Raw genomic sequence first — 24,187 nt, 5'->3', positions numbered from 1 at the left:
CCCGAAGGCCTTGGCCGACGACCAAAAGCAGAGTCGAGTGTCTGCTTGTGAAGACCTTCTGCAACGCGACGCAAAGATTCCAAAACTCCCTTTAAGTCCCGATTTGGCACCAGCAGACTATTTCCTATTCCCAGTGGTGAAATGTTTTTGATCTATTTAAAAGTGAATAATTTATTTAAATGTGTTTAATATTTTTCTTGACGTAAATGTGAAGCATATGAATCGACTAACATTTTCTTTGACAAATTCCAAAGAAACTGCGGGAGATGCCGCAACAGTAACTTTTAACGGAGTCATCCGCTAATGTGCATTTCAATGCAACAATTTCAGAGTGTAAAAATCATTCGCCTTGTTTATGTAAATTTGGCAGGTTGAATATGCATTGCTGGAAAACAGGCGGATGTTTCACTGAGCGGCATCCCTTATTACCCTTATTTGAGTTTCCTAGAAATTTATTTTACGTATGCGTTATAGAGTAGAATACGTTTTTTATTTTTAATGGTAGTCCACCAGTTAAAGGCTTTTAATAGACACAAAACGAACCTTTTCGCAACTAAGTCCCATCTAATATGATACCCACTCCATCAACTATTTTTTAACCCGTATACTTTTTATCCCCCTCATTCCACAGAACATGCTAAATATTTTTCTTCCTCTACCTCGCGTGCCCAACATTCTCCCCCCTTCTTCTAACATTCAATTGCCACCTCTTCATGGAATATATCCTTGACTCGGAAGTTTTGGCTCCAATGACCCATAGTGGTGTGCTGGCAGGAGCAATAATACAGGAAGTGAAATGGACGGCGCTTGTGGCAGCATATCACTTCAAAAGCGACAAACTCCAATGGGACGGACATTTTAACCGATGATGTGTGGTTTAAAAACCCTATTGAGGAAGGATACGGGGAACCACCTCAATAGTTCTCCTACTAAATTATGATGGAACAAACGAAATGAGAATAAAATATGCTTGAAACTGTCTAAAAAAATTGTGCGAAAAGATTACCAGTTGAATAACTTGGTCCAATGAATTTGTCATTTTCAAATAGCACTCAAGAAATCTAGGAATTCCTTTAGTACAGATGTTGTCTAGAACCGTATTCTTGAGACGCATAAGGACATTTATCCTTTCGACGGGATTTCATTATTTTTTAAAGTATTGAGCTCTCCTATGTTATCCCATCATTATATGCAGTATAAGGGGTAGGTAACCGTCAGTTTATAATTAATTTTTAGTTAAATCTGTAGATTGATTCACGGCAACGAAGTAGGGAATATCCCGGGCCAGTGCAGGAATAATGGTTGTTGCTCGGTGGTTAAGTTTCATGTGGTATGCCCTCGTACCTAATAAACATAAGATATTCATTAACAAATGCAGTGTAATCAAAGAATTCTTGGGTTAACGATGTCAAGTTACGACCTCTTGGACAATATTTTGGGCATATTAGTAGTGACTAAACGAATTATTAAACATTTTAAATGAAAGTCTTCGGCTCAAAGTTTTCCTTTTAATATTTTTCTGATTATAATTCTCTTGACTACGTAAATTAATATTTTCCCATTTTTTAGGGCCCTAGAAGCAAATTACCTTTTTTAAAATACAAAGCGTGATTCAACTTCCTTTCATACAAACATAGAGGGTATAAGAATTGCTATTTTTAAAGATCGAGAATATTCAAAGACGATGACTAAAGCTCCACGAAGTGCATCATGACGTACCCATTTTATTTGATGAGTACGACAAATGAGTGAAATACGGATGGTTAACATTTTTAAAATACTGCAGGCAGTTGATAATTAGCTTGTTTACAATAGATTTTCTTCATTTTAATTAATTGGCTTTATGCATTTAAATTCTTCCCTCCCAGAACAAATAATTAGATGCTTCGTTTCTTTTAGATTTAGCGGTTCATCCATGTACCTGATAATTACTTGCTTCAAAAAGTCGTGAATGACTTGATTAATTTTGAAATGTATGAACAATATTTATGAAGTTATGATTACTTAAGATATTATGAATGTAATATTCTCTATGTTCAATGGTCAAAAACGGAAATGACGAGATTACCCTAGCTTAAGATATTATTGTCCTTAAAAAATGTTGCTTTATAAATATCTTAGATTGCCCGAGTTTTCACGTAATCTTCATAATTCCCCTTAAATTCATCTTGTTGTAAACATTGCAAATGTCTCTGAATGAAGGTACTGAAATGAATTTTGAGCCATATGGGCTGTTTCTTTAAATACGTTTATAATAAGATGTATTTTCATCCAAAATAAATTACGGAAAATTCTAATGTAAATAAGTAAACACTGCATATTGGAGAATGGAGGCACGTATTTGGAAATCTCGTGAGCGCGGAGACGTGTGTTTATGTTAAATGTTAAATGCATATTGGTAGAATATACTTAAATTTGAGTAAATTTCAACGAACATACTACATTGACTGCCCTTCACAATCTATAGGAATTCAACGTGAAAGCATCATATTCCTTTCAAGGGATGTTTTCATTTAATTAGACAGCAGCTCTTGTCATCACCTACATTTTATACACAAAATACAATATTGTAATCTGCCAACACCTTCGCCGAAATAATACATCTATCATCGCAATAGCTATGTTTTTGTGATAAAAATTCTTAGTTATGAAAATAAAATATATGAATATCTGTGATAGATGCGTCTTGAACGCGACGCCTGGATACACATTTCATCAGAACCTCCTGTGTAGAGGATAGTCGTGAGCACCGTTTTCCACCTACAACCATGCTCATTTAAAAAGTACATTAATAATATACAAGTATACTTGTATACTCATTAATAAGTCTTCAAGAGCTTCAACGTAATTTTCCGTGATAGTAGATGTTATGAATATCCGCCCTAATTAAAAAAATACCACTCTTTATTCATATTTTAATACATACACGGAGGTTCCATTGAATATATGAGCCAAAAAGAAACGGAGGGTGTCTAAACATAAATATTTTAAGACTCCTCAACTAGAACTCTAGAAGATAATGACGACTAAGAAAGTATTGAAGTTGTAATAACTGTATTTCGTTTCATTTGCGAAAACATTTCTGCGAAGCAAACCTAATTATTTAATTTATAAAGAATTTAGTAGAAAAAATTATTATTAAAGCCCTTTTGAAGTAAACAAGGAAACGTGGAATAAATATTATAAGAAAAATATCCATCGATAATATTGCTGATAAAATCTTCTTGCTTTCATAAAATAGCTTGCATTATCCAATTAGAATTACTCAAATTAATAGACCATTGATAACACTTTTACACTCAAATTACTTCGCTTTTTTGTTCGAGGCCTTTTTATTTTATACTAACTTTCAGTGCATGTGGTTTTTATCACTATCGCTTATCTAGTTTGGTTATTCACCATTTTCTAGGTTAATTAATAACTCCAAATTCTAAATATCCACATTAAATGAGCTCGACAGTTCATTTCATTTGCGTCAATTTTGTTTTTCCATTCTTATCCACTAAACAAAACTCTATTCCCCAGTCTACACGCACGCTTACCCTCAAAGATAGAGTTTCCGAGCCATAGAAATTATACTCCACATTTTTTCTCTGCGCCTTTAATTTAGCCACCTGTCATCAACTCTCGCCTCTTCGCGAACACCTCTTTGCTAAATACAACTCTTATTTTTATGTCCTTACTGCTCTGCCCACCACCCTCTTCCAAAACTCTTTCCAAATAGGCGAATTTTCCCACAAGTTTTATTTTATGTTCCCATATATTAATCTGTACTTAAATAATCTCATGAATAATTTACATACATTATTTTTTAATACTTTGTTCTTTAAAAAATCAATTATAGATGCCTAATGGTAATTAAATTCATTTGTATGTCTTTGAAGCGATTCGTGCGAAACTGTTATTGAACTGCTGAAAGAGAATTGTGCATAAGAAAGCAATAATATTTATCGTTGTTTAAAATTCTCCTGAGGGGAGAAGAGTAACCAGAATAGTTTATAAAGTGTAAAAACGTAAATATATCTACCGTTGAGAAAAAACACGTTAAACCTTATTCATAATTTAAAATCCAATTTCAAAGTCCGCCAACACTAAATAAAAATCGATCTAATAGTATTTTCCCACGCTTCATAAAAATGCAGTCATCGAAGGAAGCTCTCAAGAACCAATATTCCCCGTTTATTTTCCTGCTGGTTGCAGACTATTCATCATTCATCCTTCACCCCACCATTTCTTTCTTCGAGCTAATTTTAGTGCGTCCTTCAAAGTAATGGTTAACCTTTGACTACGGCGTGAGAGATATGGTATACGCCTCCGGCCCTCTCTCGAGCAAGGTAAAATAGCCGAATGGGAGGATGGGTACGGTGAGCACTTGGCAGGCCGCAGCACAAACTCACGATTTCGAACTAGCAGAACGGAACGAAACTTCCGTTACTGCGGAATTACTTCGCCAGAGGACGTCCTCGGTCCAAATTCAACGTCCTATATGGTGTGAATTTCATCCGACGCGCTCTTTCCATTATGTTTCCATCTAGCGTTTCATGCAGTTAATCGTTAATTACACTCCTCTTCCACCAAATATTAGATTTGGCAGTTCATTCAGAAATAATGAGCGAAGTAGGGACAATTTTTCAGGTGATTGTAAATAAAAAATCCCGATAAAACTATTTCCACACTTACCAAGCCTAACATTACTCTGTTTCAGAGGCTTTTAGTTTTTTTTCAAATCTAAAAGTGAGAGAGGATCAATGTTTGTTTATTGTGAAAAATAGAAACATTTTTGATAAAGCACAAGAGAAGAGATATTTAATTTTTGATCTATTTCTCTGTTAACTAACTTCATTCTTGTTTATCATTATATGAAGAACTTCACGTTTTTTCGTTGCATGCTATCATCTTCATTGCACGTCGTCATTTTTAATCCATTGCACTAAACTGGTACAAAATTGATAGCTGTAAATCAAGCTTCCTTATTTGGCACTATTTCATCTTCCGTTGATACGTGGCCACCATGTATCTTAAAGGGATAGTAAATTCATTACTATTATCTTCAAAATGATGTAGTCGAATATTACTTCAAAATATATACTCTGGACATGGAAGCAACAAATTATCTCGTAGTACACTTTATAAAGGAGAGACATAGAAAATATCTTGTTTTAACTTATAAATGATTAAAGTTTTGTCTTTTAAGAAAATATCAGTGAGGATTATCATCTTGGCTTTTATTCTAGGATATTTTGAAACACTCCGATCAATTTCTTACTTCCGAGTATATAAACACATCATCATTTGTAACTCCTCTTCGGCGCTCCCAAGTAGTTATCCACTCTCAGGATTCCTTGGTACACGCTATGGCCATACATTTCTGTCTCAACATAATTCGAATATTTTATGCACATCAGTTGTAAGATATTTTAAGATCATGTTAAGAAAAAAATCTCTCCAGCTTCCTACGAGGTCACTTCAGTATTCTTTATTCGCCTAGAAAAACAGGTGAAATGCTCGATGAAAGATTTTGTGCTGACAATACTCCGCCGCATCAACAGCTAAATATATTTATCTCATATCCATGTCGCTCAATCTTTCGCATTCAGTACGAATAAAAAAGGGATTTATAAGTTTCATCTAGTCATCACGATGTACTTTTTTGAAAAGTCCGAGATATTTTATAAGCATTGTAAAGAAGGAATAAATATGCTCTTCAAATTCTTGATGTTACCATTTGCATGAAATCAAATTGAAAAAAAATCGCTTCGTCCAATATTCATATGAAAGAAAACTTAACGTATGGAAATATGAGGGTATTACTAACTAGAACCTACCTTTCTGGAACGAATTCGCCATCGGTTTCTCTTTATACTTTGTCCGACATGCTGTACTCTGTATATAATTGTCGGTACATGAAGATTTGCATAAGATCATATGATCAAGTACAGTTATATTATATTTTCTGCACTCAATTAACGTATACTATTTTACTGGAAAACAATGAAAAGGTGACAGAATTGTATAACCTTTATATACCAGCTGCAAACAGGGAGTTTGATATCAAAGTGTTTATATATTTTCTGACGTCTACTTATAACAAAATATCTCTTCATCCTTTGAAGATATTGAAAAATTCATATAGGATTCAGTCAACGCACAGTCCGTGTGAAAAACATTACCTCAGAAACCAGGAAGGGCATTAGATGCAAATTTATCTGAAAGGTTAAACATTATAACTGACTCTCTGAAATTAATTCTTGGAACCTATGTAAGCCCATGATGCTTTAATTTAACACCCTCCCTCAATTATCTGCATGTGTCCAGATGTCACTACTATGTGCTTTGAATAGGTTCACGTTCATTTCTTATCCCCTATAAGATGATGCCACCACTGTTGACGGAGTATTCATGAGACCTGACGCAACAATTAATATTGGCAATTATGATTCCATGGTTGATATTAATTCATTTAGAACTACCTATTCACATTTTCTTAAAAGCTTATAATAAAGAGAACATTCGTATACAAGACAATCAAAACATAGCCTGTAATGTACCTTCATTTCCAGTAAAATGCCGTGGCGTGAATACATTTTTTTAATGTTTCCTCGGGAAGCTGAACATTTTTTCAGTATGGATTTTCCCATGCCCTCCGTATCAGATATTTTCATCAGAAATGTTTGACATTTAATCGACATTCTCCCATATATCTCATCCCAACAACCCAATAATTGAAAGCAATATCTAAAAAATGAAATAAAAATAATAATTAGGATCATTATCTTGAGCTCTCAATACCATTACGCAAAAACTATTCAGCGAGCTAAAGTATGAGGTATCATGAGGTATTTGGTGCCAAAATTATTGGAATACCAGCTGCACTGAGTCGGTGACGTACCAGACTAGTCATAAGTCAGGAATTAATTGAACAAGTTCCATTCAACCTTTGCTTAGGACACTGCACTACGCTTAGACCACTCCGGTTCATACAGCTATACCTCAGGATAAATTCTCTTAAGCCGAGGATTGAAGTATTCGCGATAAATAAATGAGATATTGTGAAAAAGGTGTTTATTCACAGGTTCCCGTTATGAAAAATAAATACGCATTTATCGTTTTTTACAAGGCCTTTAACGGGCTTACATTATGCAAAAACAAATAGGGAAATATTTCCAAAATAATAACAAAAATGTTGATTCGGGCCACAACTTCTAAAGTGCAATACTTTTGGAGTTATCCTTTTTGTCAATGATGTCACTGGACGGTCCTCGTCACAAACTGCAGCTCAGCTCTCGGGGGACTGCTGTGTAGCTTCTGCTATTGCTTTCCTTCCCCGCATCAAAACGTCACGAAATGATATCCATATTTAAAAAATAAACAAAGGAGAAGGAAGGAGGGCTTTGGGACTCGAATGAGCGGGGACTAGACTTGGGTCTAATAGTAGCCGAAGGAGATGTCGTGAAGAGGTGCTCCGGCGCCCGCGGGGAGGGCGTAGTCCTTGGCCAGGCGGTCCAGGATTCCTCCGGAGGGCCTCTGGGGGGCTTGCTGCTGCTGCTGCTGGTACCTGGGGGCTTGCTGCGGCTGCGGCTGGTACCTTGGGGCTTGCTGTGGCGGTGGGGCCACACGGGGGCCCTGGTGCGCAGCGCCGGAAGCGAACTGTTGGGGGCCAAAGTGCTGCTGAGGTTGGGGGGCGGGCTGGAAGGCCTTGGGCCTCGGGGGTGGGGGAGCGAAGGACTGAGAGTGCGCGGGAGCAAAAGCAGCGGGGCGCTGGGCGGGTGCGGGGGCCGCGCCGGGGATCGATAGGGCGCGGGGGGGCGCGGGTCCCTGAGACCTCTGCGGCGGGGGAGGTGGGGGCCGGTGGTGCACCACTTCCTCCTCTACTTCGCGGTACTGCACGGGTGGGGGCGGACGGGCCGCGGGGCGGGACTTGAAGGCCCGGGGCGGGAGGGGCTCCTCCTCGGTGGTCTCATCGACGAGGGTAGGCGGGGCGACGGTGATGCCCTCGCCCGCGGGCTGGAAGCCGTAGCGGTCGGCGCCGTACTCAACCACGCGCACTTTGCCTGTATCGTCCACGAAGCCGTACTTGCCCTTCACGTCACCCGTGGGGAACTTGGTCTCGATCTTGAAGGTTCCATCGGCGCCCTCGTATCCGTAGGTGTAGGAACCGTCCTCGTTGTGTCTGAAAGAGCAAGGGTCAGTCAGTCGCTTTCGTTAAGAAGGGTCCTTCTCATGCTGAACTTTAAGCACAAAAGAGTACCTCGAGCTCTCGTCTTTTACGCTGGAAACATGCGGACAAGCAATTATATAATTAAGATGTTAAATTAAAATGGTACTGGGGAGGAATTACGAGAAGTTGCATTTGGATTAAAAAAAATATGTTATGCAACATTAATTTCTGTGAATAGGAAGTAAAAAGTATGGCATGAAAATCACATCACGACCGAGTGTCAAAATATATATTTTATCTCTTATGGTAATTATAGAAATCTCTTTCCAGAACATTTAAATAACATTTAAAAATTTCATAATATGGAATTTTTAATATTAGAACATGGGTAAAGATAGCAACATGCACAATTTCCGATTTTTCGCGATCAGAAATGTCATTTTTTCCACCCACGTTAGGAAATCAGGATGGATGTCCTCGAAACTATCTCAAGAAGAAGGCTGTATCGGGGGTAGCCTAGTTTTTAGTATTAATAGCTAGCTTTATTATTAACTAATACTTGTATAATGACCAATTAAGAGCTGATGAACCTGGGGCTAATTGTACCTTAAATATTATAGCTTAAGTAATGCTGTCTCCTGCTTATTCATCTTTGCCACTTATCACTTATATTTCAGAATGAATTATGAATTATATATATCGGCCGGAATATAACTCCATGTATTCTGAATCACCTTCCAGTATGCGCTATTTTGGTAGATTGTAAGTTACCTAAAGATGATTATGGTGAATTCGATTATTATGTATCATGAAAATTGTAGTTGAGTGGTCTAGGTACTTAGGTTACGTAGAAGTATTCAATATAAGAATAATAATGAAGATATTTGTTTCTCCTAATGTAATTAAAGTTTAGGAAAAACTAAATCAAAATTACAAAAATTATGGCTAGTAGTACCAAACTGTGGAAACAGAAATCATAATCAGAAATCGCATCGTATTTTTGTACCATCGGATTTCATGATCTCTTCACTTATTTCAACTAGTCGTTAAGCATTGTAATTGTCAAGGAATAAATCATAACAAAGAAATCCCTTCCAGGGCCATAGACCCAACCGCTATGAGGTTTACATCGATAGATCTATCGTCATTTAGTCAGACTACATTCCCGAACCAACTACGGGTCACCTCGGAAAATGTAACTAGGAAACTTAGTTTTTAGTAACCCCTTGCTTGTTCTTTATTTTCAATCAGAGCGTCGTCTGATTGCAAATATATACCAATCAACTGTAATTTTATTTAGGAAATTGTTATTATTATGTTGCTGGTATATTTTCATGTTTATATATTCATAGTAATGGAATACATTCCAATTTTCTTTAGGCTAAACTGATGTCACGCAACACAGTTCCATGGGCCACCAGTTTGGTGCCACTTTGTGTCCACTGTCGCGTGGTTATAGTCATTCAAATTTTGTCATTTTATCCGTTAGAAATCATGCATGTAGAAAAATAAAATACTAGCTATTGTATGCCGTCAATTAATTATTATTAAGGATCAATTGGGCTTTTCACTTGGGTTCTGAAAATACCAGAAATTAAGGAATATAAATGGGTCCCTTCCGTTTGAGTTATGGCTCAAACGGAAGCAGAGTTTCAATCATACATAATGTTCAGGGCAATTTGCCCGTTAGCAACAGAAAGTGCAACACCATGCGGGTAGTTGGTTGAATATTTTTAAGACAGTGCTTTGAGCGCCGGCAAACTGGAAATACGACGGCAAACATCGGACACAAGGAAAATGAAACGGTGTGTTACACAAAAAATGTTTTGAATTGCCTCAATTTGAAGGCCCAGAATATTAATTCAAAAATTTAAATGATAGAATTGATATGAACCATAAATATACATGAACATGCATTCAAGTATCAATAGATGTAAGTGACAACAAAACGGGATTTCCTCTTTTGGATAGGAATTTGATGCGATTCGAGCACATTCATGATGATATATTTGGGAAAAAATACTTTTATGCTCTCCATAGTGTTATATCTACCATATTAAAAATAAATCCACCTCCTCTTTCTAAAATCCTAAATATTTTCTGCTAATATCTATTTTTAATATATAGTTCGAAAATAAAGGCATGGTTTTCCACATAGAATTAATATCCATGTTTATAATATTGGGGATAAAAAATTATTGAATTTATATATTTAATTATACATTTATTTTTTCAAAAAACAATAAAAAGCCCAGGGATTTTTATTGATATCACGTGTGACGATTTTCTCCATTTTATCTCACACCAAACATGTTTTTTATACACCTTCTGATCCACATTTTGCCCATCATGAGATTCAATTGAACGACAATATAAAAAGTTTAAACTTTGGCCATTAATGGAATTTATAGGCTTCAATAATGCTTTTATTACGTGAAAACACTTTCGGCATTTCAAGACAGTTATATTTACATGGATAAATTTATACATTCATTTCAATTCATCAGGGCTTCAGTTTTTCAGAATCAAACATTAGTACTCATTAGGAAACATTTTTAATTCTATGGCTTTCGGCTAAAATTGATGGAACTTCATGATAAAAAGTGAATAATAATAACTTGGTAAGCTCCACTGATTTTTATTTTAAAAACGAGTGGTTTCGTGGAATAGTCGATATCACCAGGCACAATATACAGGATATATAAATGTATCTATATATATATATTTATATATAAATATATATAAATATATATATACACACATACTATGCATACATATTACATACACATACATAATATTGGGACGGCACAATAGAACACAAATAAAATAGTAACACTTAAAAGGACACTCACTTGGTAAATTGTTTAAGCTGTCGGCCTTCTCCGTGGCCTTCTTCAAGTAAGTTGTGTTCTATTGTACCGTCCCAATATTATGCTGCTCGTGTGAGTGTTTCCGTATAATCGATATATAAATGTAATCGATATATATATGGCAAATATAAATGTCAAAAAGTCCTGTATATTTTATCTGATGATTTCGATGAAACCGGTGGTTTTTAAAATAGAAATCAGTGGAACTTACCAAGTTATTATTATCCACTTTTCAGGAAACAATTTCGTTAGTAAATTGAACTCTGATTCTGAGTCCTCTTTGAAAACGAATGAACAGTCACTTACATCTACGAGTATTTGCTTCCGCAATTACTGAAATGTCAGCAATTTTATCATGTTATTTTTCTAAACTAACGATTGAACGACTACATGACATTTTTCATGTTTTTACACAATCTCCTAATTAGCTTAGAAATTTTTTTCATCCTTTAAGACACCACATGATTTGAAGATTAAAACCAGTGCGAAAACGCTACCAGCTGCATATAGGGTTGGAAATTTAGAGTTGAAATTTGGCATTACAAACGGTGCGACACTTAATCGGTGTGAAATGTTAAAAATATACATACAATCATAAACTCTCGAAATAATATAACAAAATATGTTATCCAGAACCTTTTATGACTCTATATAGTAACATAAATTGGATTAAATAATTAAGTTTGAGTGCTCATTAGCTTAAGTTATTCAATATATATGTTCAACAAGGCCATCATCTAAAGCTGTTATCGATCGATCAGGAACAATTGTCGAGCGAGCAATACAGCACGGTTTTCCTTACGACAATAGCCGTGGTATATCGTTACTTCTTCAGAAAATGCTAATAGACCAAAAGAGGGTTATAGTATGATAAATTAAAACGAATGGATGATTAATTTGTAGGAATTCTCTCTCAACTGGAAATCACTAAGAGTTACCACTATTGGCATTTAATAGCCAGTGGATAACATTTTTACGAAAGGGTATTGTAGTCAGTCAGCCACACATGGATACATTATGATAAATCGAATACTTTCATATCACCAATTCCAGTTATTTTTTCCTTCGTATTTGTATTCTTGCTGAAACATAACTTCCATCTCTTCCCTTCCCTGATGAGTTCCCCTCATATTAGGCACAATGCTCAGATCATGCTGCAATCTCTGAAAATGCCGGAAATGCACTTAGAGTGGGCGATTTCTTCTTGGAAACCTAAAGCAGTAAGACTACGCATATAAAAAACTTTATCTCGTCTGGTATTTTATATTAATGCAGTGCATCTCAAGAATATATATTCTCTGGCATTCCCACGTCAATGTAGCAGCGCAACGAATGTAAACATTAAAGATTTACACAAAATAAATCGAGATATGCAAGAATCTTACTGGGAGTTGCGATAAAACTGTAGTCTTCCTCAATGTATCACGGCAGAAGACTTTGATCTCACGAAGAAAGGAGGAACGAAAAAAGAATTTTAGGCCATTGATCGTCCGACTTTTATATGTTACCATTTTGTTCTGCTTCCCTTAGTTGGCAATGGGCCTTTTCAAATCCTCTGACTACAGATATAATAAAGCGAAAGAAAAATATGGCAAAAGGAATGTCTGGAAACAAAGTGAGTTATTAGTGTATTTCACTCATTCGCACTGTGCCCAGCACACGTGAGCGGTGGAAAAAACTAGTAGGCATGCGCGTCAAGGATGTTCACGGTATAAATATACGAGTATGTTTAGCTCACTTATATGTTGAGTTCACAAGAAGCTATCATGACCTTCGCATCAATTGACAGAGACAATCATGCTGGAAAAACATGCATTTCTCCCTCAGTTAAGTGGGCCATATGCCAGGGAGATGAATACTTTTCACGGTTAATTGGCCACCGGAATTTGAAATCAACTAAAATGGTATAATTCACGTCGGAAACATTAGGCGGAACTGTAGACAAGAAAAATTGACTAATAAAAACTCAACTTATTGAAATATTTGGACCATTTCTCTAGATATAAATCTTGAATTAGTATAATATTACGTCAGAGCCGGCGGTCACTAAGAGTATTAGTGCTTGAAATGAGTGGCACATTTTTCTCGAAGAGAGGGTGGCCCTTGAATAACTATTGCACATTCTGAGGAATTTTTGGTATCTTAACAAAGTTTGGTGAAATTTTTCTTATTCTTTGAGATACGATTTCACAAGATTTAGCCTGATATCATTGAATGCCTTTTGTTGAAGAGTATTTTAATACTGTAAGACTGACGCTGGATTTTTCACTGAAGTTCTCTCAATCCCTTATTCCTGCCCTACCATAATTCATTGGAGTGTATTTAGATTGTGATAACATTAAGAATGGTTTCAATAAATGAAAACTGGAATGATAAAAAAGTTACACATTAAAATTATAGGATTTCGTGAAATAAAGTTACTAACATGCGGACGAGTTTATTTTGATTTCTCAATCATTCTACTCTTAGTAGCACCCATCAGGAGAGAGTTGGTAAAGAACTATTTCCACGGGAGTTTACGCGTGGATTGTACTGATGCACAGTTTCAGTTTGATGGCTAAATACACAGCAGAACTTTGCCCTCTCTAATTTGAGAAGGATAAGACTTCCTTAACTTATTCCAGAGCTGTCTCTTTATTTTCCTTTCTTGGCAAGGTTTTTCTAATTCTACGATATAAATTCGAACATTTCTAAGGAAGTGATATAACTCTCAATTCAAAATTGTAATGAGTTAATAGACATGTGTCCATAAATCGTTAAGCATATATTTCCTTCCCGAACTAATCAGCTCGAAGGCTGTAGCGCATGATGTAATTCAAATGATGTCGAAAATGATTCATTAGCGGATTTATCTTTACCAATAGCTTCAGAAATTTCATAATATCACCAAAAAATGTGATCATAAGTTTCAAAAACATGTTATGTCATCAAATGCCGTGATTAAAACCGTTATGTGCTCTTGAAACCGATGGGTTTCTGTCCCTATATGTTCCCAAGAACCTTCACTTTATAGGAACTGCTTATTTTGTTATTAAGTGAAAGTTTTCTGGGGATTCGCCCACGGCAATTTACACATGTCAACCAGAAATCTTTTTTGGAGCTTTACCAAAAACGTAAGCAATTTCCACCTCATTTTGCCATCAGAGATTTATTTATGAAATTAAGAGAAATTAAAAAAAAATTCAATTGGAGTGATATTATGTACTTTAATATGTCGTTGGAAATTTAGTGGTATGTAAGTGAGTTTATTGGTGAACCAACGATTGAGGTATTTGCGCAGCCGAACATATTACCTGGAAAAATACATCGGGGAATATCCCAGAATTAGAGCCTGAAGCGAAATTTGAAATCGAAACCTTTCGATTAAGAGGTACGGTGATCACCTATCTACCCAGGTGAGCGTTTTATGGCACAAATATGAATAATAATCTTTAATTATTTATCAGTTCAATGTAGAAATAGCACTTTCAGTAAAAATATTTCAGAATCATATTATTTCAAAGCAAATGTTTAAATCAAATAGTAACAGTTATGCTCATAAAGTAACTGTCAATTAAGTAAAGAATCATTCATGAACATAAAAAGGACCAACGCAATTCATCCAAAATGAAAATATTGCCAAACTATTCGTAGCATTCTGAAACAAGGCATTGAGGTCTACGGGGTGGCAACCCAACTTCTGTTTAACCAGCAGTTATAAGTTTAGACATTAATTTTCTGAATTAGAACATTGATTGGCCTTATTTTTTTTCACAATATTGGAGATATAAACTAAAAGGGTATTTTAAGAAGCGCAGCTAGAACCTTACTCATACAGGGCCGTGCAATGTTCATGATTCACAGATTTTCATTTATGTTTCACTTACAGAAACGAATAATGTATATTAGGGAGATTTATGAATCAATAAAAAAATGCAAACTCATTACTTACATAACTTGTTATTTTTGCCTATCTTTTTAAAATTTTATTTCATTAATAAAAGAATCGTTGGTCGCATTTACTAATCACTATCTAAAATAAAAATTATACGTTTCCCTTACTTTAGTATCTCTATTAATTATAATGTAATGTTATGGAATGGAAAATTTAGAAAGAAATTTTGCTAGAATTTTAAGATTTTGTAAATTATTTTGGAGCATTGAACTCATGTAAACAAATATTAGTCTTAAAAAAATCTATCTTCTTCGTATTCGTAGATTTCTCAGCGTCACCTGAAAAAATTGTTTTAAGAAGTCAAATAAATATTTATTACCGAATAATTAGTAGAACTTAATTATCTCATAAAGACGTGGACTACCTCATATTTGCGGAGAAAGCAATAGCTCTTCGCGTTTCAAAAAGCACACCCCTCTTTGATTAATTTACAGTAGTGTTTGCTTTTCCCGGCAAAAAGAGAGTGAGAAGAGTCCATTTTTCTTGTTATCTTATAACGAATTTCATCAGCTTCCCCAGAGTGATCAAGTAAGCAAATCTGCTTCTTGAACGCTTAATTAAACTGACTTATGAATTTCCCAATTTATAACTTTAAATTAACGCGCCTTCTCCTCACAAAAGTATAACGGTAACTTAAAATAATAATTCCAGACTTGAAATAATATTTCACTTTTCTAGCAGTGAGTCCAAAGTAAAATAAAACACTAAATCTAAATAACCAAAAGAAGAGCAATAAATTATTTATTCCGCTCACTAGGTAATCCAGTTGCTTCACCCGAAAAATGTATTGACAATTAATTATATCGAAAAGAACTTTCGGTGGCCCGTAATCCATAAAGGGCAGAGGCAAGGACATCTACAATAGCCTGAGCTTCATAGCCGGAGAAAAGCCAGGCAAACCGGGGTGACGGCATTTCACGAGAGCCCCAGGTTGAAAGAGGCGCGCCATTTACCCCACCTTCATTCCCTGGAGAACCAGTCACAACGAGATCAAGTTATAAACATAAGCGGACCTTCTTTCTAAATGGCGGTCCATAGAATTGGACCGGTCCAGGCTCGTAGCTGTCACCTTCAGTAAAGTGTTTCGGAAACCAGATCGCCAATTTGCTCGCATCGCCGCAGGGATGCGTTGGCTGTTTGTGATCGTCGCAAAGGAAAGTGATTGGGTAACTATGAGGCAACCAGTAAAGTGCTGGTGGCGGCCGGCAGGTGACTCAACGCAATCTATCGGCGAAACACCTTAATTACCAGAGAGAAATTACATTCCAATACGAGCATCAATATGGTACCGTGGTTTTCCAAGTTGACGGGATTTTCAACAGTTTTTCTGAACTCTGATCACTTAAGGAGCAAGTAAAGTCGCACCAAATAGAGGGAAAAATTACTTTCCATTTTGAAACTTGTGATGCAAACTAGGAAAATTTTGTTCTCACGCTTTTCGTGTTCAAGAAAATAACATACCTTGGGTTCATCCCATGGTTGGAGATTAGATCTTGCCGCTATACTAAGATAGGGAATATGCCAATCCTATATAACCGAAAATTTATACTAATGCCCTAATTTTTAAAGCATATAATACTAATAAATACTGACTAGCAATAAATATGGATGGATTGCCATGGAATTTCCATTTTAATTGATTCAAATATGTTGCTCCGCATCAAGAACTCGGTAAAATCAAAATGAATGACTAATTGCAAAAATTTATCACAACAATGACAAAATTTGATCCTGATGTATCAAAAAGAGCTTAGGCGTTTAAACATAGAGTTCCCAAATAGGAAAACTTTAAAGTTGATTATAAGATATCGCCACAACTAATGTGGAATTATACACGCGAAGAGCAGTAAAAATAGGATATAAATGGGTACCATTTTATATAAAATGAATTTAATTTCGAAAATCCTCATTAACATATCTTAAACTACTTTCATAACAAATAACAATTGTTAATACTAGGACGTTTTATATCGTGAAAAATTAAAGCTTGAATCGAGTGACCACAATTAGGTCTGTCGATGTACCTACTCACTCATACCAAAAGGCTGCTTATACTAAAGCACTTTCAAGTGAAAATAACTTGAAGATGATTTCTTTGATTTTCCCACCTCTAGATTTTGTCTTCCCTGAAAATATATTTGCTTAAAATTTAGTAATCTGATAGTCGATTTTTAAAAAATACTCAAAATTGCAAATTTAATGTCTCATTCCTATTAAGCCAAAACAAAAAACCACCGAAACAGTAGATTATATATGATTATATATATATATATATATATATATATATATATATATATATATATATATATATATATATATCAATGCACACATATACAAAAACCATAAAAATAAATAAATATAAATATATATTTCTTTATAATGTATATATATATAATTATACATACATATATATACTAATAATGTGTAACTAAAAATATGATGGTAACTTAAATTGCTTCCTTCTTATTCAACCCGCCCCTTCCTCGCCTTGCCAAGCAATAACGATTTCGCAAACGACATCCGGAACAATGATATCATCCCATCTGTTTTCATTTTAGCTGCGTATTGAAATTCTAACGGTGAATACTAATAGTACAAAGAACGTCCGTAGACGTGTTGAAACAGGTTTTTCCATGCTGCTTGACAATATATTCCCTAATTTAATTTTAATTTAGGATATTACACTTTGGAAAAAGGCTAATCGTTTATTTAGATAAAAAGAACCTATGCCTTTAACCGAACTAAAATATAATGTTTTGAAAGTCTGTTTTTTAATTTCGTTTGATTTATGGCTGAAATGTTAAATTGAATTCAAAAGTAGTAGCACCCTGATTTATTGCGCATAGCATTTCTGCGAATGGAATATTTTTAAACGTAAAACGATCTCATTACAGAGGCCATTCAGACAGAAAAATAATGACCCATTTGCGTGGTGGAATGAGCTCTACAGTGACGGAGGTATTTTCAGCCTTACCTCAGCCAAGAACCGCTTAGAAGTGTTGCCATGAAGCCGTGAAAATAAATTCATTTCCTTCGCTCCTGTGGGAAACGGAAATCTTTCAACCCAAGGCCATGCACCCACTCGCTCACACCGAGATCGCGTGAATACCTTTTTTTCTCTGACGAGTGGGGGAAATTTCCCCGTCGCTGCCTTCTCAAGCGTGCTCTTTATTCCCTTGGTCCCACTGTCCGCCTCTTTCTCTTTTACACGCATGTATGGGTCTCAATCTCTATTCCAAATTATCTCTTTGTCAAATTCACCCAGCATTCTTGGGATATTCGGCTACTTCGGGCACTCGAAAGTGGCCCCAGTATATATGTCAATGTTATAATATTTGATTTTCGCAATTTATTATTCGATATTATAGACTATCCATTTTATTTCAATTTATGAAAAAAGAGCAGAAGTTATAAAACTACTAATTGCGCATTATTTGATGCGCATTATGCATAACTTAAGAAATTGTGTTTCCCAAGCATTTTTAGGCGATGTTTTATAAACTTTGAGGTATAAATTATTGTGCATGTATAGCAGCTCTCCGGTCAGTTGTTAATGAAAATTAATTGTAAAATCAGCAACACTATTCCATTTAGGATACTTAATTAACTTCAACCGACAATTTTAAATTATGGCTTAGAAGTTAATATATTTTTTCTTCCAGGTAACCTTATTTCAGTATATATTGATTATTGAATAACTATATTTTAGCTGACTTGTTTCCTTCATGGCATATTATAAATTATTAATAAAGAATTACGTTTTAATGCAGCCCAATGAATTGACATTTAAAGGTATATTTATGAATAACTGCTATACATAAACTGTATACATAATATATATATATATATATATATATATATATATATATATATATATATATATATATATATATATATATATATATATATATAACTGTATTTACAAATCTCCATTGTAAATTTAAAATTTTAATGCAAAAATGCTTCCACCACTTTTTATTTTATAATTAATGAATGCAATTAATTTGCACGTCGGGTTATTGTACGAAAAAACCTAATACTAAACAAAATTTTGCGGGAATGTAAATTTCTTTCAGCAATTTTATGCTTTATAATTGAATGATTACGTTAAATACTCGGTATTTCTATTTGTATCTATTTCGATTTAAGGTACTCCGAATCCCATATCGTACCAGAAACCCCTTCTTTCATTAAGCACTACTGAGTTGTAAAAATATGTTTCTGCTAGAGGTAAATCGAAGCAGCGACATTGAGATCAGTAGATAACTAATTGAAATTTCCTCATTTATCTTCACCCTATCAATACAGTATTTCCGTAACACAGACGCTTTGGTTTATGTTTTTTTACTTGATGGAGTCCCAAAAGTGCTCAACTCCATGTATGCGCTCTGCAAAGGCCTTGTAGTGAGTTATGTTTGATGGAGTAATTAAAATTTAAGGCGACTTGTGTGGTTCAAAGTCTCTCCGACGCTGGTTAAATTTCTTCATCACTAATCGAGTTAGACTAAAAAACGCACACCTGTCGCCTTCTAAATTCCGAGGCTGGTGAAAGGCGTGGGGTAAGCGATCACTCTTCATGCATTATTGAGCTCCGCGATCGAAATTCCAAGGGTGCACCCGGAGCGTTCCCGCGGAACTCTCCGGCTGCTTCGCCTTACCCACCGCTCTTCCTTGGAAAAGCGAGATTTGTCCCCGAGGCATGCGGAAGCAACGACCGTGGGGCATTGGTGGACTCACCGGTTGATCTGCTTGAGAATGGGCACTGGGGTGGGGCGCACGACGGCGTTAGAACGGACGGGCGCCAACTGCTGCTGCTGCCTGTGGGCCTGCGGCCGCGGGGCGGGCCGCTGCTGCTGTTCTACCCCACCATCATTGTAGTAATCGTCCACGTAGTTGTCGCCTAGTTGCTGTCCGTAGCACACGGCGGCCAGCAACACCACGGCCAAAGTCTGGGCAGGGGTGGAAGGAATGAGAAGGTCAGATGGGAGGAGCCCTGAAGGGGTGGGTGGAAGAACGCGATGGAAAGAGAGAGAGAGGGGTGTAGGAGGTGGGGTGGTCGTGGAGAAAAGGGGGTTGTCCTTGGTGGGCATACATATCCGCCCGAGCCAATTGGTACACGCCCCTGGAACCCCCTCCCCCTCGCCTCTTCTCCACACTCACATACCCCCACCCTCCCCCTTCTCTCCCACCTCTCCAATTCTTCCCTTCTTTCCCGGGGAACACCAAGTCTCGAGGCTAACTCCGGCCGTTTTTAATGGGTCGGTGGAAAATTCCTTTCTTAAAGCATCCACGGGCTCGGGGCGTAAATTGGTCGACGCCAGGTACGGGAGGGGAAGCTCAAGATTGCGAGTGCGGTCTGGATTTGACACGGAGGAACTGACACCTCTAAAATCACTATCTGACTGAAATGAAAAGTGAGGAGGGAAGACTGGTTTTTTTTCGGCTATCCTGGGGCATTCGAAGGTGAGGTTCTTATTCTCTGAAGGGGACCTTGAAAGCTTTCATTGTATTCCATTCCCTACCCTTTCACATTTCCTAGTATTCAAAGCTTCCGACTGGGTTTTCCTCCATGCGTGCGTCCCTAGAAAGGCGGAGTACCCAAAATCTTGGAGGGTTACTATCGAGATCGAAATTAATTGGTGGTTAAATTTACATTTTGCTCGGTGATTTGGAAAATATGAATTTGGTTTACAATCATTCGTTCAATGTAAAATTGATTCATTTAATTGATATTAATTAAAATATTCTAGTTCTATACCCATATTATAATTTTATAGCATTAACAAGGTCATGGAAAAAATACATATGGAATACAAGATTCTACGGCTTAGTTTGCGGTTGTTTATCCAAGGAAGGCACAATTTTAACCGATGACTCCGGTGACTTCGCATGCTTACAACATACCTAATGTTTCTTTGTAAAGCCCCCGACATAATTCATAATTATCGCTTAGTCTTTAACAGCTTATGTACTGTGTGTGTATGAGTGAGTAGGTAAAATGGAAAACAATATTAAAAATTATCTCCCTACTACATTTGGCAAAGAAGGCAATGAACCTTCTTGCATTAATAAGAGTATACTTCTATTGCAGTTGTGGTAAAGCACTTTATCCATAAAGATTCAAAGATTTATGCACGAATAAACACATCGGTCAATTTTCATGAGCATATCAAAAGATAGCAAGTTAAATTATTCGCAAGCAAAATTTTAAAAATTCACTTCAGTTCTAATTTCCATTTACTGAAGTGAACCATACCATCTTGCATTCATCATTCAAAATAAAAAATTCTTACTGGATACCATTGCAGAGGGCCCAACTGATTTTTCTTGACGCGTATTTCAAGGAAACAATTAGAAAAGTGCTCACTTTTGACGTCTGCACCTTTGGTTTATATCGCGCGCGATATGAAATTTCGTACTAGTTTCCAATAGATATTCCCTCCTAATGGCGTTCCCAAATCAATAAACCGTCAGCCACTTTTCCACAGATCACTTGGCGATTCAAACAATTTTTATTCACTCAATCCATGTAAAGACTCGGTCCGTGAGTGGAGGGCGGGTGGGCGACCCGAAAATCGACTACATACCAGTTTAAGGGCCATGTCTCTCCGCTCTCAAGTTTCCACCCCTCTCCCGGTCAACACGTTGTTAGCTAGCTCTCTTGCTGCTGACCACCGCCAATGCAATCAATGTCTTAACTGGGCCGCGAATGCCGCACATTCTCGCTTTATACGTGGAGCTCCAGCTCGGTCTCCATCCACCCTCTCCCTTCACGATCCCCCCCCCGCCATATGGGGGTTGAACGGACCCCTCCCCTCGACTCCTGCGAGACACCCATCCCCGAGTGATCGCCCGCAAATCTGGTCGCCGCGCCGTTCATCGGATGCCGACCCCTCCCCCGTCAACCGTTCCCCCCCACAAACGCACACGCTCTCCATATCTCTCCCTCTCACCCCATACCCAGTGACTCCCCCAACCCTCCCCCATTACCTCCACCCCCGAGGCCCCATAGAGCCTTCTTTTTCAGCAGGTTCGAGGCGACCATGAGAGCGAGCCGCAGATCGGGAGACGTGCTGAATAAATGTCAGGCAGAATTGAAATCGGTGACAGCGGGATTTTTCAAAGACCTCTCACTCCTGGATGAGAGATGCACGAGATCATGGTAGATGATGTACGGGATGATGAGCGAAAGTTAATAGCGTTTGGATTTGGGAAATGAAATCTCACCTACCCGAATGTTTGTTTCATCGACGCGCGACCGCAGCGGAGAAAGGCCACACGTAGGGCTGGGTTCTGGAAAATCGAATTCTGTGTCAGATATTCTTGCACGATTGCGGTAAAGATGAGAGGTCATGCAGGACAGAGGGACGCTTCTAAACCGGCAGAGCGGCTCGTATCCATATTATAATTCATTTTCTGCTCTGGTAGACTTTTAGGAGTCTCCTAAGCCGAAACTTAAGTTGCGTCTTATGAGGCGGGGGATCTCTAAGGGCTGGTTGGTGATTACTTAAACGAGCCATAATCATGCAAGATGGAACAAACGGGAGTTTTGGAGACGTTTTTTTGTCCAAGATACCGTGATGTCCTGAGACGACAACCAAGCGGCCATAAACATCGCGCCAAGGAAAATAAAGGTGTGGAAGAAATAAAAAGAAACCCGCTCTTGTTCTCAAGGCTAACCGAAAATGGAGCTGACCCACATTCTGGGGAATCGTCTCAAGTAAAATGTCAAGGGGTCCATTTTCGAAATAATTAATGCGGCGACCACGGAGTGACCCGCTTCAAGGAGTCCACGATGTCGCCTGATCGCGCAGGGCTGGTCACCGAGCGAGGAAAACGATGTATGAGGTCCTCCTACATATCCACTTTTGCGAGTCTCTCACTATATTTCTCTCTCCTGCTTAGAAGCGCCTACGTTCCCTTGATGAGGGTTTTGTCGAGCGCCACCCTGAAAGAACCACGGCACATTTCATCCCCCCATGAAGATTAATGTAAAAGTCCTCTACGATGAGTCGAAGGGAAGACGAGAGCTTCCGGCAATAGGGGTCGAATCTGGACCGGAAGTCTCCGCGGTGGGTCGCCGGCTTCTTCCCCGCGGCCCTCTTTCCTTGCCTGAGTGTGGGCCGCCACGTTCGAAGGGATCCTTGAGATTGGGTGTGGCTGACTACGGCGACCTTGCTTCCCTGAGACTCCACCGCTCTGGCCTTGAACACGGGAGAGTAACGGGGATCACTCTCGATTCAAATCTCCATCCGCCACGCCCTCGGGCGGCCCGCTGGCCACAGAGTACTCGCCAACCCGCCTAGCTCCCTCCGGACGACTCATCGACAGCGCACCTCCGTATCGGTGAAATGTCAACCCGGGCTGCCATCTCCCGGATCACTCCAGCCCCTCTCGGAGAGTGAGGGGGGAATTGGCGGGTGTTGATCGGTTTCAGATGACGGGGGTGCATTTCCTGACTTGGGAGGGTATATAAAAGACTAAAAAGTCTAAAAATCGATCTAAAATTCGTGATTTGAATACCGCGAGCGATTTTTCCTTCTTGGTACTGTAAATTCCTTTTTGGACCGCTGGAACCTTATCCTCTCTGGTTACCATAACATTTAGATTTCGTTCATTTTTACCGCGGTATTGCTGGAAAATATCGTTTAAATTATTAGAAAATGATAACTTGCACCGTCATTGTTACGAATCATTAAATTTGTCATGGGCATGTTAAGAAGAGAAAAAATGAAAGCGTGTCGAAATATTAGACAGTTAGAACTTAGAAAAAATAAATACCCAGAAGGGGTCATTTTTTTCTGATCGATTAGAAAAAATAGGATGGTTTAAAAAGGAGTTCTTTCCGCAATAGCAGAGATCATATTTATAATTAATTAATCATGTTGATCCACCACATATTGTGCCATAAATACTTGTAATATCACCAACTTATAAACACTCTTTCAGAATATAGTTTTTCTCGAATACTGGTGTTTTCAGCGATTAGTGAATGAATAGATAGGCCTTTTATCAGCAATACTGTGTATACTACACAAATGTTATGGGTTTCTAGCTAAGCAGATCACTTTATGGAGGGAATTGATAAAAATGTCACCCATTTTGCTCACCAACCGATTTCGCTGAATCAAAACTGCCCTCCGTTAATTTTGGGCTAACCTTGGCCGACCACCATCCCACTACTTCTCTTGTAAGACCTGTCATGACGCTGCATTAGAGAGGAAG

The 24,187-nt window shown here is 37.6% G+C and overlaps 1 protein-coding gene across 1 annotated transcript; it reads right to left on the bottom strand.

Annotated features, from left to right (window-relative positions):
- Positions 1-7,047: 7,047 nt before the first annotated feature.
- Positions 7,048-21,648, bottom strand: LOC139685873 (synapsin-1-like). The gene is made up of 3 exons (XM_071582998.1): positions 21,550-21,648; positions 19,700-19,911; positions 7,048-8,170 (listed from the first exon to the last, which is right to left on the bottom strand). Exons 1-3 carry the CDS (start codon positions 21,562-21,564, stop codon positions 7,426-7,428), a joined length of 972 nt encoding a protein of 323 aa, XP_071439099.1. The 5' UTR covers positions 21,565-21,648; the 3' UTR covers positions 7,048-7,425.
- Positions 21,649-24,187: the final 2,539 nt, after the last annotated feature.

Source organism: Hetaerina americana, unplaced genomic scaffold, assembly GCF_022747635.1.
Source record: "Hetaerina americana unplaced genomic scaffold, ioHetAmer1.1.p SCAF_12, whole genome shotgun sequence".
Taxonomy (NCBI): domain Eukaryota; kingdom Metazoa; phylum Arthropoda; class Insecta; order Odonata; family Calopterygidae; genus Hetaerina; species Hetaerina americana.
Note: the sequence above shows the minus strand (reverse complement) of the source record. Positions and strands in the feature narration are given on the sequence as shown.